This window comes from Lupinus angustifolius, chromosome LG11 (assembly GCF_001865875.1).
Source record: "Lupinus angustifolius cultivar Tanjil chromosome LG11, LupAngTanjil_v1.0, whole genome shotgun sequence".
Lineage (NCBI taxonomy): Eukaryota > Viridiplantae > Streptophyta > Magnoliopsida > Fabales > Fabaceae > Lupinus > Lupinus angustifolius.
This window is the reverse complement of record NC_032019.1, coordinates 3,916,769-3,935,956: the sequence shown is the minus strand read 5'-3', so window position 1 is coordinate 3,935,956 and position 19,188 is coordinate 3,916,769. Positions and strand designations below refer to the sequence as shown.

The 19,188-nt window shown below is 31.1% G+C and overlaps 2 protein-coding genes across 2 annotated transcripts; one reads left to right on the top strand and one right to left on the bottom strand.

Annotated features, from left to right (window-relative positions):
- LOC109359220 (transmembrane emp24 domain-containing protein p24delta4-like) lies at positions 9,659-12,058 on the bottom strand. The gene is made up of 4 exons (XM_019603801.1): positions 11,761-12,058; positions 10,502-10,711; positions 10,322-10,398; positions 9,659-10,041 (listed from the first exon to the last, which is right to left on the bottom strand). Exons 1-4 carry the CDS (start codon positions 11,995-11,997, stop codon positions 9,897-9,899), a joined length of 669 nt encoding a protein of 222 aa, XP_019459346.1. The 5' UTR covers positions 11,998-12,058; the 3' UTR covers positions 9,659-9,896.
- Positions 13,590-18,377, top strand: LOC109360836 (aminoacylase-1). The gene is made up of 4 exons (XM_019605982.1): positions 13,590-14,558; positions 14,633-14,770; positions 17,610-17,849; positions 17,944-18,377. The coding sequence occupies exons 1-4, from the start codon at positions 13,692-13,694 to the stop codon at positions 18,031-18,033; spliced, it is 1,335 nt and encodes a 444-aa protein (XP_019461527.1). The 5' UTR covers positions 13,590-13,691; the 3' UTR covers positions 18,034-18,377.

Below are 19,188 nucleotides of genomic sequence, written 5' to 3'. Positions count from 1 at the left end.
TTCACAGTTATGGTGGGCATTTAAGCACTCATATGGCACTATAATATTTATCTGTCAAGGTTGGAAAGCAAAAATTAAACTCCATTGTCATAAATTATTTAATTCTTAACCTATAAAATCAAAGCTGTGGGTATCTTTAACGGTACCAGATACTTAATCTATGGCATTCATTAAATATTTGTTTAATTTTTATTGGATTTCTGTGTCAGTTTTAGCCACTTAGTATTTGCATTGTGTTTGTGTATGTCATTAGCGAGCTTCACTTTTTGACTACCATCTAATGGTTTAAATTTATGTTCTGGTTGTGTTACACATTTTTAGTACTTTAGGACAATTGAAGATAATTATGCAAACCAATGGCCAATACTGCCTTGATTATGTCAGACCAGCTTGAAATTTTTCAATAAATAAAAAGATTTAGACTCTTAAATTTTTTTCCAGATAGATCTTAAGTGATTTTGGTTGTAACCCAAATTCGTAGAATCAATATTACATGTCCCAAATCATGTCTCGCATTAATGACAATGAAGTAAAAACAGAAATAAGAAAATTGAATATTTAATTTTTTAATTGACATGACATATTTTCATTGGTGTGTAGTATATTTTGAGACATTTTTGGGACAAGTGTCTATCTTAATTTACATATTCTAAGTTTTATTTATCATTCCAGTTGGCTTGTAACCATGAGTAAATCTTGATATTATGGTTTTATATGTTTCCACTATAACAATGCAGCCACAGTAACACCAATCATACATTGTGAACATTGAAAATTGGAGGATATAGAGCACTTAGTGAAACTTCGTTTTCTTGATGTCATTAGAATAACAAGAATGGAGGAGAGCATGGTGGAGCAGAATGAATTGCAAATCCCCAAGCCAGGATGCATGGCTATCATATTTGAGGATAAAATTGAATTTTTGATTAAAGATGAATACCTTTATACCTTTATAACCTACGTGCTTTAGGCTATACCTCTATGCATATTATTGAGTTGAATATACTAATAAATAATTCTCGGTTACTACCTATTCAGCATGCATAATGTAAAGACGTGTCCTAAAGTCATGTCAATGTTGCTATGTTAATGCTTTGTTCCCTTCTCGTTAATTTGTACATATAAATAAAAAAGATTATGTTTAATAGAACTGGGTAATAAGTTGAGGGAAAGTTAATACAAACTATGTAAGTTAACCCGATGGTTATAAGATAGGAGTTAAAATAATGTCTAACTAACATGAATATAGTCTGTATTGAACTATAATTGAATGAATTGAAATATAAAAAAATTAACAAACTTATTATATAGAAAATATAAGATATAGAAAATATAAGATATATAACTTTACCTAATTCATAATTACCTAACTCCTAAGTAACTTATCTAGTTTACATATTTTTTATTTATAAAAATTCTAAAATAATAAATAAATAGTTTAAACTAATTACTAGCTCAATACAATATTAACGTGAAGTACCAAAATATATTTCAACAACTTATTTAGGTTAATTTTTTATATGAACTAAAAGAATAATAAGAATATATGATGCAGAGATATACTTTTATTAATCAAATAAGTGATCGTGTAATTTCATGAACGAATTCGAAAAATGAAAGTGAAATGTTGATTTGAGCTTCAATAAATATAAAGATACCGTATCTTGAATGAAAATATACTTAAATAGACGATAAATAGCACAATAGCTAAGCCAAAATTGCTTCAAAATCACATGATGAACTTAATTACATGAAATAGTTAATATGGTGTGATTTGGTATGAATCACAGAGCAGACGTGCAATATAGCAACATCATATTTGTTAAAGTATATTCAATAATAAATTAAAAATTGTTAAAGTCTAAAGTGGCCCATTGGGAACTGCATCGCTCAGCAGTTAAGATTAGAAAGAAAAAGATGTATGAAAAAAAAAGTGATCATTAAAGAACAAATTGGAGAAAAGAAAAAAGAAGAGGAAAATTCTGAAATAATGACTCGAATAAGGTGAAGATGATGAAGAAAGTGGATAAAATCACTATTTCGTTGCATTATTGTAGTCAAGACATCTGGTCAAGGGAAATGCCATTATAGACTCCTTTTTTAGCTCATTAAAGTACTTTTCTTTAAATATCTACTAATCAGTCGTGTCCTTGGTGTGTGTGACATTAGAAGAAACAACAACAAATTTTAACCCTTTCTTTCAATTTAGTAGTTCTATAATTAATATTGCTCTTAAATTTATATTTATTGATGTTAAATATAAAGATTCACAGAGACAATATATTATTCATTATTCGTTATATTATGACATGGATGTCTGTGTAGCAATTCTCAATTATAACAGACATCGTTTAACCTTTGAAAAATACTAAGCCAATTGTTGCAACTTTGAATAGGCTGAATTAATTGGATCAAATTGAGAAACTAAATTGATGATTACAACTACTTTGGCTAGATTATCGAAGTCGTGAAATTAATGGACTATATTAAACTTGAAGATGAAAATTACTTTTTTCATAATATTTGAAACCAAAATAATCATAAATATCAATGTTTAGAGAGAGAGAAAATGAAGAAACAATCTATGAAAACTGTGGCTGAGCATTATTATTAAAGGCTAGAACAGAGACATGCGCTTGGCTAACTAGATGATGGGTTGTGGTAGACTTCTTATGTTGAAAGAAGTATCTGTTGTCCAAAATCTTATTTTATGTCGCAATAATCTATACTATATATAAAGCCAAAATTTGAAATAACTTTTTCCATGGTGTAATTTTTATTTCCTATATTACCCTTAATATTATTTAATTTTTACAAAAAAAACTATATAATCCTAAGCAACTACCACCAATATATTAATTAACCACATATCTCACCTTAAATTAAATATTATCATAAACACACAAAAAATATAATATATAAAAATTGAATATATAGTATCACACAATATTCGCTGACAGGTACGAAGTATCTATACACACTAGTAATAATAAAACAAAAATAATTATAATCATAATTTATATTTGAATTTTTTAATTAGTTTGACATATTCTTATTTGGACACGAGAGTATTTGGGACAACAAAAACATGAAAAGCTTGAGATTCATATAAAATAAGATGAATTCCTATTTATGTTCTTCAAAAATATATTTTGACTCATGCAGCTTTTATTCTTAATCTTATCTATCTAACCCACTAAAAAACAATTAACGAATACTTTAACAGTTCAATTAATTGAATAGGTGAGGTCATATGAAAAACAAAAAATGCTGCGAAAACTACTGTTCCAACTTTCTCTAATCAAATGGTGAAGAAGACCTCTGTTCATAAATGAGCATGTGAGTGTTTATAACTATAGATATATATTTAGAATATATGCTTTATATGACAAGTCCGTGTGGGAAATTGCATAGCTATTTTTTGATTTGTTTCAAACTTTGTTTAAATTTGACACGAAAATGAAGTCACATGAGAAAGGCTAATATACTTTGGAGGATACTAGCTTCCATTAGCAACTGTGTGACATTATATAGTGCATAATCTATGTATTCAACATTGAAATGACATTTCAAGATGTATATAGTTCATTATTATTTTCTTCGCATGTTGACATTAATTAGGATTATTATCTATGCAAGTATTAACTAATGAATATGATTCATACCTAGATTTCTATAAGAGCGTGATACTGCAGAATAGAATAATGTTGTTACTTCAGTAGTTATGTAATCTTCAGGGTTAATTTTATACAAATTTCAGTAGTTATGCTGAGCCATCCACTATGTAGAATCTTCAATCTTGACATTATCATAATTGCCCACTACAATATCCCCCTACGTAACTTAGCCACATCCGAAACACGTTAATATAAAGCAAATGCATTATTAAGGATGATGGATCTGCTCACATTTTTTGGAAATATATATAGTATAGATATGCGTAATATCATTTACCTTTAATTGTATTTTTTTTAAAAGTCAGTAATACTTAGAGATGAATAATAAATGATGTAATGCTAGTGTATACATTTTTTTCTTCAATGTCTTATATCTGTTTTATTTTGAATAAAACTTACCCACTTTTAATTCTTAATCCCCAACTCTAGGGCTGAGGTTAAGAAAAAAACTCTAAAATTAATTAAGGACTCATGGCATCTATTTATAGTTGCTCCTTAGTGCCTTAGGGATAGAGTTTGAACAAACAAATCGATAAGTCTCTTATCCACAACTTCCAGAACTAATAATTCTCATGTTCTTAATTCAAAAAATGATTATTTCCAGATTTTTACTATTTATTATTTTTGAAAGGATAAATACGAATAAGATTATGATAATAGTAATCTAATATCTTTATTATGTTATTATTTGTATTTCAATTCATTTTCCTCATTTATTTAAACTCAATATAAGTATCACATATTAGGATATAAAATTATTACTTCAGATAATGTAAATAAATAATACATAACTTATGTAATCAAATGTATAGTAATATTCTTAGAAAAGTGTCCAAGAAAAATACATGAAGCAAGTGATGAGTAAAAGTATTATAAATTCAGTAAGATGGGAATGATTGGACAATACTTTATGAAGTGAAAGTTGCACATCTATGCACGAGTTAAAAAACATATAAAAGAATAAAGAGTAAATTACAGTTACACTCCATGAGTTGTAGTGAAATTATATAAACCATTCATCACTTTTCTACACCTACACAAACCTTCCAGTTTTTAACTTTCATTACATTGACTACCATGCATAAGAAATAAGTGTAATCTTTTAAACAAAAAATGTGATAAATTCAATGTATCTTTATTATTTTTTGTTACAAAATGCATCAACAATTCTAAAGAAATAATTTGAATAACTTTTTCCATGGTGTAATTTTTATTTCCTATATTACCCTTAATATTATTTAATTTTTACAAAAAAAACTATATAATCCTAAGCAACTACCACCAATATATTAATTAACCACATATCTCACCTTAAATTAAATATTATCATAAACACACAAAAAATATAATATATAAAAATTGAATATATAGTATCACACAATATTCGCTGACAGGTACGAAGTATCTATACACACTAGTAATAATAAAACAAAAATAATTATAATCATAATTTATATTTGAATTTTTTAATTAGTTTGACATATTCTTATTTGGACACGAGAGTATTTGGGACAACAAAAACATGAAAAGCTTGAGATTCATATAAAATAAGATGAATTCCTATTTATGTTCTTCAAAAATATATTTTGACTCATGCAGCTTTTATTCTTAATCTTATCTATCTAACCCACTAAAAAACAATTAACGAATACTTTAACAGTTCAATTAATTGAATAGGTGAGGTCATATGAAAAACAAAAAATGCTGCGAAAACTACTGTTCCAACTTTCTCTAATCAAATGGTGAAGAAGACCTCTGTTCATAAATGAGCATGTGAGTGTTTATAACTATAGATATATATTTAGAATATATGCTTTATATGACAAGTCCGTGTGGGAAATTGCATAGCTATTTTTTGATTTGTTTCAAACTTTGTTTAAATTTGACACGAAAATGAAGTCACATGAGAAAGGCTAATATACTTTGGAGGATACTAGCTTCCATTAGCAACTGTGTGACATTATATAGTGCATAATCTATGTATTCAACATTGAAATGACATTTCAAGATGTATATAGTTCATTATTATTTTCTTCGCATGTTGACATTAATTAGGATTATTATCTATGCAAGTATTAACTAATGAATATGATTCATACCTAGATTTCTATAAGAGCGTGATACTGCAGAATAGAATAATGTTGTTACTTCAGTAGTTATGTAATCTTCAGGGTTAATTTTATACAAATTTCAGTAGTTATGCTGAGCCATCCACTATGTAGAATCTTCAATCTTGACATTATCATAATTGCCCACTACAATATCCCCCTACGTAACTTAGCCACATCCGAAACACGTTAATATAAAGCAAATGCATTATTAAGGATGATGGATCTGCTCACATTTTTTGGAAATATATATAGTATAGATATGCGTAATATCATTTACCTTTAATTGTATTTTTTTTAAAAGTCAGTAATACTTAGAGATGAATAATAAATGATGTAATGCTAGTGTATACATTTTTTTCTTCAATGTCTTATATCTGTTTTATTTTGAATAAAACTTACCCACTTTTAATTCTTAATCCCCAACTCTAGGGCTGAGGTTAAGAAAAAAACTCTAAAATTAATTAAGGACTCATGGCATCTATTTATAGTTGCTCCTTAGTGCCTTAGGGATAGAGTTTGAACAAACAAATCGATAAGTCTCTTATCCACAACTTCCAGAACTAATAATTCTCATGTTCTTAATTCAAAAAATGATTATTTCCAGATTTTTACTATTTATTATTTTTGAAAGGATAAATACGAATAAGATTATGATAATAGTAATCTAATATCTTTATTATGTTATTATTTGTATTTCAATTCATTTTCCTCATTTATTTAAACTCAATATAAGTATCACATATTAGGATATAAAATTATTACTTCAGATAATGTAAATAAATAATACATAACTTATGTAATCAAATGTATAGTAATATTCTTAGAAAAGTGTCCAAGAAAAATACATGAAGCAAGTGATGAGTAAAAGTATTATAAATTCAGTAAGATGGGAATGATTGGACAATACTTTATGAAGTGAAAGTTGCACATCTATGCACGAGTTAAAAAACATATAAAAGAATAAAGAGTAAATTACAGTTACACTCCATGAGTTGTAGTGAAATTATATAAACCATTCATCACTTTTCTACACCTACACAAACCTTCCAGTTTTTAACTTTCATTACATTGACTACCATGCATAAGAAATAAGTGTAATCTTTTAAACAAAAAATGTGATAAATTCAATGTATCTTTATTATTTTTTGTTACAAAATGCATCAACAATTCTAAAGAAATATTGTTTAAATCACTCTTATAATATAATGTAACGAACCAAAAATAACAAAGAAATAGTGACTCATATATTATTTCGACTTGACTACACAATATATCATGTTTTGTTTAACTTAATTGCATTTATCACATTTTTGTTTAAATATTACACTTATTTCTTATGCAGGGGTGATCAATGTAATGAAAATTTAAAAACTAGGGAAAATTTGTGTAGGTGTAAAAAAGTGAGGGGTGGTTTGTGTAATTTTATTAAAATTCAGGGGGTGTGTGTAATTTACTCAATAATAAATTGTGCACTTGATTCTGGTGAAACACAATCTGATAAACCTTGTACAACAAACAAAATTTAAGTGAAATAATTGGAAAGGAAATATAAAAAAGATTATTTGCAATCATGTTTGGAAGACAAGCTTTTTATATAAAAAATAATAATAATATACCAAAAGATAAATTATGCTTTGCAGTCACGGTTTTTTTTTTGGTTTCCCACATGTATCCTCACACTGGAGGCAATCATGTACCACTTGAACCAACGCCCGTTGGTTTGCAGTCACGTTTTTTGTGAAAAGAAAACTAAAAAAGTCATGCCATAAATTGTGCCTTATAGGAACGCTTTTTAAAAAAAAAGTTACACCAGTATTCTAATAAATAATAAATAATGAAAGTGAAGTAAAAATGTAGGAGTTATATACTATTAATATATTAATATCATCCATACTTGATTATTTAAAAAAAATATAGTACATATACAATCATAAAAATATATTACTTACCCTCATTTATATATATATCTATATTTTTATACTATATATACTATATATAAAGGAAAAACATAAAATAACTACCCATATAGTATTTTATGTTTCCATATTTTATCTTTCATAACTTCTAATTTCATATATATACATATATATATATATATATACTAATAACATATCATTAATCTTTCATACACCTCTTATTTATATTAATATATCATTAATCTTTTATATACTCTTATTTATATTTTTCTCTACGGATGTTCATATATTACATATTTTATATTTAAATTATTTTTTTAAATAATATAACATGAAACTAATTCATTATATATTAGAAAAAATACGAATGCGGGTCAATCGGTACGGAGAGCTAGACGAGACACTAGTAACAAAAAAACAAAAAAGGTAAGCCATATACATAAATAACAAGAGACTTGCCTAAATTTTCCACATCTAACATGTTAGCCACGCCACGTCCATTGTAAGTTTGTAACTCCCCATAAGCCACATAACAATTTGCTCAACTTTCTCCTATTCATTTTCTGTTTGAGACTTTCAGCACGTCTCTACTTCTGTATTCTGTCTATCCTCTTCTGCTCTATCAAAATACCGATTTCACCAAGTCAATATGGATCTGCAAATTTTATCAGCTCAATTCTATGTGCCTTCGATTTTTTCTTGTCTCTGATCTTTCAAGCATTAGCCCGCTACCAAGATCTTAACCTGCTTTAAGTCCATATTCGTCTACTAAGCATTTTTTTATTCTTTTCGTGGCTAATGGTTTAGAGCAGTGTTGTGAAACCCAAGCCGGACGTCAAACCGGCAGAGGTCTCGTATTAGGTTTAACCGGTTTAAACGGTTAAACCGTCCGGTCTGACCGGGTGATTTCGTACATAATTAATAATTTTTATTTATAAATATATAGTTATATAATTAATAATTATGTATAATTATATTGAAATAATACTTCTTTATCTTTTTTGTACCGTAGTAAAACAAAATATTAGAACATTGTCTCATTTTATTTTTATTTTTAAGTGAGCTGTCTGGTTTACTTCCCGGGTTAATCCGGTTTAACCGGGTTTACCACGGTTGGACCGGATTTTTTCCGGTTCAAAGCGGTCCAACTCTCATTCGGTTAAGACAGCAAACCAGAACCGTTTTCAAGTTCGGTCAGCGGTCAAACCGGTCGGACCGTCCGGTCCGGTCCGGTTCTAACAACACTGGTTTAGAGTTGTGATTCTCTCTTACTTCAAAAAAAATAATTTTTAAGCAATTTTAATTTACCATTAAAATTACAGATAAATATATGCACTCATTTCTTTATTAATGAAGAGATACTTGGATTGTTCAATATTTTGGTACTTCCACGAATATATAGATGAATACTAAATACAAATAATAAACTGAGATCAGCACCAAAACTCCATGTATTAACCCTTCGAAATATAGTACATTGTTTCACTTTTTTTTTTCTAAATACATTTAACTATTTCATTTTAATGTCTATACTCTGTCTAAATACATTTTAATGGCTCATTTGATAGACAGAGTAAAATAAAGAATATGATAATTTACTTTTATCTTGTTGTAATTCAAAATTTGGTGAGTAAATAAAATAAAACGAGGATAACCTATTACAGGTTATTAGTCTACTATATCTTGTTTACCCAATATATTTTCCCTCCCATAAAAAGCTAGCTTATATATATATATATATATATATATATATATGACTGTATGAGTTCTATAAACTATTTCATTTTAATGTATATGAGTTTTAGAAGAATATAATAAAATGTAGTTTTTTTACTCTCACAGCTGAACACAACCGTCACAACAACATTAATATGATCATTAACTGTTGAACATTAGATAAGATAAGAACTCATGTTATAAAAAAATGGCCTGATCACATCATTTACTTGCTAACGTTAAAGAAGAACACACACTCGCCTCATCATATATTTATTCTTCAATTCTGTATATGTAAGTAATGTAATGTAACACCAACAGATCCCTTACTAAGAGGGGTAAGCCACAAATTCGGTCCTAATGAAACATGAGAAGCATCAATAGATTTAAATTCTATCCAATGTTGTATTCATCTAACATTCTCCAAAACATGAGAAGAAAAAATTGTGTTGAGTATTCTCATAAGTAAGCAACATCTATATAAGCTTCTTCTTCTGAAAGAAGCGCTTCAGGTGCCACACCTGCAACGCCCCAACGAAAATGCAGACACCAAGAGACACGAAAGTATAATGAGCTACTTTGGCATATGTTTTTTCACTTGCTTCCATCATATTGTCTTCCCTGTAGCAAAGTCCAAGAAAATCAAGTTTTGAAATGCACTAATCAAGCATGAATATTTGGAGTTATGAAGGACTTGATACACAATAGTCATTTCTAGTTTTGCTAAAACTAGCAAAGCAAACCTTCCTGATTTGAGTAATTTAGATACCTAACTGTTGCCCAAACAAAACTGATATAAGAAATATTTCTATTCTCATATGGATGTATACAGAAACTAATGCACCTTGATTACATGAAATTGAAACCAACCATAAAACTAATGCAAGAGTAAGAGACTTACTTTTCCTTCAAATATTCTAGAAACGCATGAATGACTTCTACTGCATCTTCAAGTTTCCTTATCTCTAGTTCAACACCCTTAAACAAAACAAACAGATAAATGAAACACAAACTTCATAAGTTTCATTTAGATATTACAAAGACAACAACAACAGAGCATGAAGGAAATTACTAAACTTACCTCAATTTTTTCTTTCTTTGCAACAGAATCCCAATCCTTGGTAGAAATTCCAATTTTCCAATCGAGAATGAGATTTGAGCCATTTGCAGGTATATTACCGCCCAGCCTAAAGCATGCCACATAGGTCCCAGTCTCGGCAGTTGTAAATGCAAACTGACCATGTGTAGCATTTTCGTGGTGGTGAAGGGTATTTCCATAAGGACTAGTTACCTGGAAAAAATAGAATCAAAGCATATGACTAATATGTACATTTAAGATCATACTTGCACATGAACATAATATTCTTTTTACAGCATTATAAATTAAGAAGACAAAATATCTCGAATCCTCAACTAGCCATGAATCTGCAACAGGGCATGCCGATAGAAACAAATCAGAGAGTTCAACTGTAAGGTAACAGCAGTTATTTGTCCATTCATCATTGAACACGACTCATTTGACTAAGAAATTTCACATAAAAAATTTGACTAACAAAATTCGCATTAGTGGTCAATAATTTTATACTTGTATGTTAACATTATTGTGGTCCCAAAATTCCAATTTCCACCATAACAGTACAGTATTGCAGGCTTTGCACTGACATTTGCAATAAAAATTGTGACCTTATTTTTTCTATAATTTTTTTTGGTGTAATAGAGGGTAACATTGCTACCCTCCCCAACACAACTATAGTTGTAGTGTGAACTGAACCTTTAACTTTTTTGTTCTATATGAGATTTCAATGGTGCAATTGAATTCTTCTTTGACGTTTTAGGAATCGAACACTTACATCATTAAAACAACTTAGTTAATTTTACACAATTGAATTGAAGTATACATAACAATTGAACCCTCAAATTTTGATGTTTTCAAACGCTGACAAATCCAGAAACTAATTGACCAACATGAATGCAAAAGAAATTAAACAACAAGAGAAGTGTAGCCATTAAATCCAATAAATAGTGAACCTGGTCGGAGTTCTCCAATACTGAATTGTCAAGATTTGACATGTAGCAGCAAATATTTTTTACCGGTTCATCTTCAATTATTTTTTGAATTAAATAATTTCAATTATTTCCCTCACATTCCAATGAGGATTTCAAATCAGTCATCATTTTCAAGGTATAAACTTGTAATTTTAATCTCTCCTGAACTAAAGTAACAACCTAAGAATAACCGAATTGAATATAATTATAAACTCTTAATAAATCTAAAAACAACAAACAGGATAAAAAAGATAAGATATTCTCTAGTACGGTGGGAGAATAAGTTAAACATACCGTTGCAGAAACGCTGGCATGCTCGCCTTTGGAATGATCATTAAAAATAAAGTAATCACCTAAAACAACAACATTTGAGTGGATTTCCTCAGAGATACACTTAGGTTCTGAATTCGGTATGTGAATCCAAATGGCGTGTGTTTGAGGGAGCACAACACAAAGAATAGTGAAGGATAAGAACAACAACATAGGACTCATTCTAGTTCCAAAGCTTTTTACGTTCATGTCCATCTCCATTCGTGAATTGAAACAAGACAATGTAGTCGCTTTTCTTTGACAATTAGTGTCTTTGTATAATGTTTTTGTTTTACTTAGAGAACAAAGGTGCACGTGCAATTGCCAATAGGAGAGGGACATGACGTATATGTAGCTTACGTGGCATCATATTAACCAATCACTTCTTTGACACGCAATCCTTGTAGGCAAACAAAGTCCATTGTAATCTAAGTGGGTCTCTTCATACTCTCTTGAAGTCAAAATAAGAATAATTTAACTAATTCTTTTACAATATCATATTTGACAAATTTTCCTAAGGAGAATATAGAATTTTGTTTTATCGTAAAGAATATTTTTTATATGTATATGGTTTTAATGTATTTACTTTTGTTTTTAATACTTTCTTTAGCAGAAAGATTTGTACAAAGAGCTTTTAACAAAAGTCAACAAAAAATGTACACTTTCTTAATGTGTATTTATTTTTATTATAATGCTATATTCTAATATTGCAATTAAAAAAATTTGTTTATCCAAATCACAGATATCATATATGAAAATTAGTTGTGTTTAGGTTGAGAATATTTATACCACATAAGATAAACTATACGGAAGAGGCTTTTTTCATCATGTAAGAGTCTCCTTGAGTTTTTCTGCTAGTGAAATTTAAACATGACGAATATTTTTTAAGGAACTAAAATAATCTATTGATAAATAGAAAAAAATTCGAATAAAATGAATAAATATACTCATTAGCTTGAAAATAATAAAAAACATGTATTGTCTTTTTGTTGATGCTAATATTCACATCAATCCAACATGGAGTCTTAAATTGATAAAAAAACAAAAATCCATGAAAATCAAAATTGGTTTTGTGAACAACCAGTAAAATCAGATTAAATTTTAGATTGTTTATAAAACCAAAACAAAAAACATACATTTCCTTTTAATTTATTTTTTCTTCTATATCGTACACATTATAAATTTAGAAATCTAAAAAAAAAATATCAACTAAGTATTGAAAAGTGATGCATTTACTCACCGAAAGTTTTAAAATAATAACTTCTAATTCAAAGTTTAATTTAAAACTTCTATACTTTTAGAAAATTTAAACAATATCCGTACTTTTATATTTTATATTCTATACTATATATAAAACCAAAACTTCTTATAACTATTTATATTATATAATTTTCTCTTACCTATTTTGTCCCTCTAATTAACTAAAAGTATAATATTATTCCACCAACATTAATAAAAGTTAGAGGAAACTACATATATCAAACTAGCAAATCTTGAATACAATTTTTAATAATATTGCAAATCATTTTCATATTTTTATTATAAAATTTATAATATTACGTATATTCTATTTACATTTTTTAATATAATTCTCTAAAATAAATATCAAAATTAAATATTTAAAAATAAATATCTGAGTCGGCAAAAACGAAATAGTTAATAAATCAAAATTTCAATTTCATACCCTCTCCCATAGACAAAACGTGGTATCTCCCCTTTTTTCTACTATCACCAAATAGGAGAAAAAAGGAACTCTGTTCTTTTTCTCTTTTTATCTTCTTTAATATGGTTGGTCATGTAACATCTACAAGTGTAAACTGGACATTGAGCGTATCTGTTGAATTTAATAGAAAGTGGTGCAATATGATAGAGTTGACTTGATTAACTGTACTCTAACAACTCTTCTGTCTTCTTCCATGGCTATCTCCACCACTTCACACTTTAACTCCTTCAATTTCTCACTCACACTCTTTCTCACTCTCCTTCTCTCTTCAACAACCCAAGCCCATCAACAAGAACTTAACACTCCCATCACCCGTTTCCAAAACTACCTCCGAATCAACACAGCACACCCAACCCCAGACTACACCTCCGCCGTTTCCTACCTCAAAGCCCAAGCCCAAGCCATCGGGCTTCACCACCAAACCCTCCAATTCGTCCCCGGAAAGCCCCTCCTCCTACTCTCATGGCCCGGATCCGACCCTTCCCTCCCTTCGGTCCTCCTCAACTCCCATCTCGACTCCGTCCCCGCCGAGCCCGATAAATGGCTCCATCATCCCTTCTCCGGCCACCGCACCGCCGACGGAAAGATCTTCGCCCGCGGTGCACAGGATGACAAGTGTATCGCTATGCAGTACCTCGAAGCGATTCGCAACCTCAAGGGGCGTGAATTCACCCCCACGCGCTCTGTCCACGTGTCACTCGTCCCTGATGAGGAGATCGGAGGGTTTGATGGTCACGCGAGGTTTGTGGAATCGAAGGAGTTCGATGAATTGAACGTTGGGTTTGCGTTGGATGAAGGGCAGGCTTCGCCTGGGGATGAGTTTAGGGTTTTCTATGCGGATAGGTTCCCTTGGGGGTTGAAGATTAAGGCCACGGGGCAACCTGGGCATGGTGCCAGGATGTATGATAATAGTGCAATGGAGAATTTGATGAAGAGTGTTGAGATTGTGAGTAGGTTTAGGGAGAGTGAGTTTGATGTTGTTGAGGCTGGGAAAGCTGCGAATTCGGAAGTTGTTTCGGTTAATCCTGTTTATGTTAAAGCTGGGGTTACTTCGGAGAATGTGAGTAGTTTGATTGTGTTTTTTGGAAGTTGGTTGTTGTTGTTGTTTTTTAAATGAATGATGTGTGTGAGCAGGGATTTGTGATGAATGTGCAACCTTCTGAAGCAGAAGCTGGTTTTGATCTCAGGTTGACCCCTACGACAGATCCCGATGAATTGAGAAGGAGAATTGCTGCTGAATGGGCACCCACTGCTAGGAATATGTCATATGAGGTGATAACTCTTTCAATTTCGAGTTGCCTTTTCGCTCTTGATTCTAAATATGATATGCCATTTCTCTTTAATATTTTTTATTTTTAGTTAGGTTGTTTCTATATGTTATCATTGTGCTATAAAGCTTTCGCTTTGCATAGAATCCAAGGAAGGGTCAGACCCACTATGGCACTATGCAAGTATATAATAGTCTGCCTTGCCTTGCATTTGCAAGAGGCTGATTACATGACTCAAACCTGCGAATTCCAACTGTTGCACAAACCCCTCTTTTTGATCTAGTTTAGCATATAATGTTAAAATTTTGGATGACTTTTAATCAGCTTGTGGACATTGTGGAATTTTATCGCCACTATGAACCCGTTATTTTATTTTTACAAAGGAGATCTAAACCCTAGATTGGTGATGGGAAAAGTACACTACAGTGGTGATATGAACCTAGGATCAAGTAGATCCCAAAGATACTTGGTGCCACACTGCCTCTTGGGTAAATATCTCATTTTTATTTTATGGGCAATGATAGACTGTAGTTTCAGCCTTTCAGGCATCGACTAGTTTGTATGTTGTTATAGGTGAAGTTGACTGCATTTTTTGTTCAGGTGGGAGTTTGGATTTCCCATGCTTGAGTGTTGAAGCATTATTTGATAGTGTTGTCTTAGATTATTCTGCTTCCTTGTCAAATGTGATGACAAATTATTAAAAAATGGGTTTAAATATATAATTCCAGTATGGAAACAGTTTCTCTGCATGCGGGGGTAAAGCTGCATACATCTAACCTCTCTAGATCCGACTAAGTGGGAGCCACATGCACATATATAATTCCAGTCTCACTGTATAGTCTTTCATTCTACCTGTATGATATTAGAGGCCGATGAATACAAAAGATGATAATTCCAGTCCCATTGTATAGGATGACTGTTTTTATCATTGCTTGGCAATCTTTCAAGAATCTGGATAGTTGATACATACACCTAATGAATTAACACAAAATTATAGCCTTGGAAAGTTTGTAAATATAGCAGTTTATACTTTAAACTTTTAATTCTCTTATGATAGTATGTTCTAATAAAGGTAAAAAGGGTGGTCCAGTGCACGGGGCTCTCATCTAGTGGGGTCTAGGGAAGATAGATGTATGCAGCCTTATCCTTGCAAACGAAGCTAATAATGCCTTAATCCGATAAATCATGGCTTTCTAGTGCCTTATCTGATGTCACATCATTTAGCTAATAGTTCAGTTCTATTGAAAAAAATGGCTATTCCCTATTCTCTCTTGCTGGTGTCCAAGATAATCTGGTTGGTGCTTTGGTCTAGTGATGTTGGGTTATTTATCTACTAAAAATATCATAAAAAAATGCAAGAGTGCACAAATGAAATAATTGCCACTGTGGTGCCACTTTTCTCCCATTTAGAAACTTCTTCTCCCACTGTGGTACCCCTATAGCAATTTCATCAGCCCCACTCTGTTGCTTTTCATTACAGTGGACAGTTATCATCAATCTTTTGTATTGTGCAAAGTTCCAATGTGATTATGTTGGATACCAGTGAAAAGGAAAAGTAGCCTTCTCACAGGAATAAGATTATTGACTGTAACATTAGGATGGGACGAAGGCCTAAAAAGTTATTGGGCTATACAGGTTTACTGGTTGAGTTTTATAGTGTTGATCAATTATTTAAAATGCACTTTAGTAGTACAGCCATTAAAAAGGAGATTTTGAATGTTCAAAATCGTATTGAGTGACAGGAAGAAACTCAGATTTTTACTTGTATTATGCATTTTTATCTAAAAACTATCAACCTAGTGTAGTTCACAGATATGATTTACTTTTTGGTAAGTCATGATTCACAATCATCACTTACTCTTCAACTTAAAGGATAGGTAAGTCCTGGTTGTCAACCATGGTTTACCAAAAAGTACAATCTTTTCGGGTAAGCAGACTTAACCATTAGATTGTATTGGGCTAAAGTTCAGTCACATGCACTCAACTTATTATCTCAAACCCCAGGTTTTCATCTTCTGTTCAAGAACCCAAAGAGATTACCCCAAGTACCCCTTTGCCATGCCCTTAGCCAGCATGGTTAACCATGGTAATTATCTCACTCCCACTCATATACCAATCCTCACCCTAATTGGTTATTCAAGGTTTGTATCATTTCTGCCATTAACTAATTTGTGCTACCTAGCAGAATGGATTGTCATAGACTCCTTAAAACTTCCCTGCTATCCTCACAAACACTATTCTTCTCAGTACAGACCCTCTCTAGTCTCTACCATGAAGCCATCCACTGGCCACTACTAGTAGTACCATTATCATCTAATCATATTCTCGTCACACAAGAGTAGACAGCCCCTATCGAAAAATGATACTCATACACGATTACGCATATTATGTCTCACATCTACTTATATGATAGAATTCTACTGTAGCTAGGCAAAAAATAAGACAAACTCATTCATAATTTAGTAATAAAACTTGTAAAAATATGAGGTGATGCCAGCGAAATTGTGTGTAATGATACCCGATATTTGCTCTGCACATAATAACCCTAAAAACCCCTAGAAGCCCACAAAGTATAATTAATTTTTTATTTGTAAATATATTTTTAGGAAAAATTTAGATGGTACCAGACCGTTATCATAATTCCCTTCCTCTCACTCGCACTCATAATTAACAGGCTTGAACATCTTTCTTCTTTCTCACTGATTTATTTAAGCAATGTTATTTATAACTTAGAAAAGAAGAGACATGTTGTATTTGTGACTATGTTGTTAAAAATGATTCTCTTTGCAATTAATTTCTTGACCAGAGTTTTTTGTCTTTCCTCTGGCAACCAATCATGGCAGATAATAGAAAAAGGACCCATTAGAGACCTCTTGGGGCGCCCCTTAATGACTGTCACTAATGATTCCAATCCATGGTGGTTAGTTTTCAAGCAAGCTATCACATCAGCTGGAGAAAAACTTTCAAAGCCTGAAATCCTAGCTTCAACAACTGATGCTCGATTCATTAGACGAAAAGGAATTCCTGTACTTGGTTTCTCACCAATGAAAAATACTCCCATCTTGCTTCATGACCACAATGAGGTTTGACAATTCTTTTTTATCTTCATCAATAACTCAATTATAGTTTTGTTTTTCATATAGTTTACTCTTCAACTCCCATGCCCTTCATTTGCAGCACCTACAAGAAACCGTATACTTGAAGGGGATAGAGGTATACGAGTCTCTGATAAGTTCCTTGAGTTCATTTACAAAAGCATCACATTAGGTGCCCAAATTTGTTTCTTAAGGACTGGCCTGAGTTGCTTTGGTCAGTATGGTAGAAAGCATAGAAGGGTGTGATGTTACCCTTCTTGCTCCGAGCCATGTGTAATATTTGGATTGAAAATCATAGCGTTGGGTGTCCTTGTAAAGGAATAGAAACACTAATAAAGATGAATGTTGTGTTTATTTATTTGGTAATAATCATGATGTATTTATTGGGTCATGGGCCAGCAATTCAACACTCTTCTGTTCATAAGTTCCATTCCCTGATGTATAATCAGATCCTATGAAAAAAGTTGTAAACTTAGGACAATGTTGCATATTTTAAGTTACTCATAATTTCTTTTCCTTTAGTCTCATGCTTTCAATAAATTTCCAATGCAAGTATTTATAATTTGGAAGAGTTTTTTTTATTCTACCGATGATATCTCATTACTTTATGGATAAGAAGTAATTTTTTCGGAATGTTTGACTGTCCATCCCAATAAGAGTTTATATTGCAGTTAATTTCTTCACACTGTCTATTAGATTTAGCCTTTCTCTGTTTCCTTTTGAAAACAAATCTCATAATTTTAAACTCATGGATTATAAGGTGAAATATGTGGTCATTATTAAGGTTTTGCGTAATGCCTGATGAATATTATCTTTCTGGTTTAATGGAATTCACTTGGGACTAGCTGTAAGCACAGATGATAGTGACAAACGTGGATTATGCCTACTGGCTACACTAAAAAAAATCTAGACCATGATAGTTTCAAACCCAAACCCCAAATTCATGGTGGATGTGTAGCTAGAGGAAGGTGAAACTAGTGAGGAAGATGGCCATTTATAAAACCTGTAACATAGATGTTGGTGAGATGAGAAGAAGCAACTATGCTTTGGTGTTCTGGTACTGTCATCTAGATTTTAAGAGAGAAGTAAGTAGCCATGCATTATAAGAATTCTATATCATCCTGAATTGGAAATTCCCAACTTTTGATAGAAAGAATTTGTTTAGATAGTTTTTGTTACTTCATAAAGATAAAGAGATAATGGTCATTTTTTAAATCCCTTTGTTCAATGTTCATACAAGACATTTGACTTACTGTATTTTCTATTGTAAATTTGGTTGGTTATTATTTGCACTAATAGAGAACCATGAACACATTTTCCAAGGGTC

Coding starts and splice junctions, on each gene's coding strand:
- LOC109359220 (XM_019603801.1), bottom strand. CDS start 11,997: ATGGAGATGGACATGAACGTAAAAAGCTTTGGAACTAGAATGAGTCCT. Junction 10,399..10,501: donor CAAAGAAAGAAAAAATTGAG/GTAAGTTTAGTA, acceptor GTTTTGTTTAAG/GGTGTTGAACTAGAGATAAG. Junction 10,042..10,321: donor CTAGAATATTTGAAGGAAAA/GTAAGTCTCTTA, acceptor ACTTTGCTACAG/GGAAGACAATATGATGGAAG.
- LOC109360836 (XM_019605982.1), top strand. CDS start 13,692: ATGGCTATCTCCACCACTTCACACTTTAACTCCTTCAATTTCTCACTC. Junction 14,559..14,632: donor CTGGGGTTACTTCGGAGAAT/GTGAGTAGTTTG, acceptor GTGTGTGAGCAG/GGATTTGTGATGAATGTGCA. Junction 17,850..17,943: donor TGCTTCATGACCACAATGAG/GTTTGACAATTC, acceptor CTTCATTTGCAG/CACCTACAAGAAACCGTATA.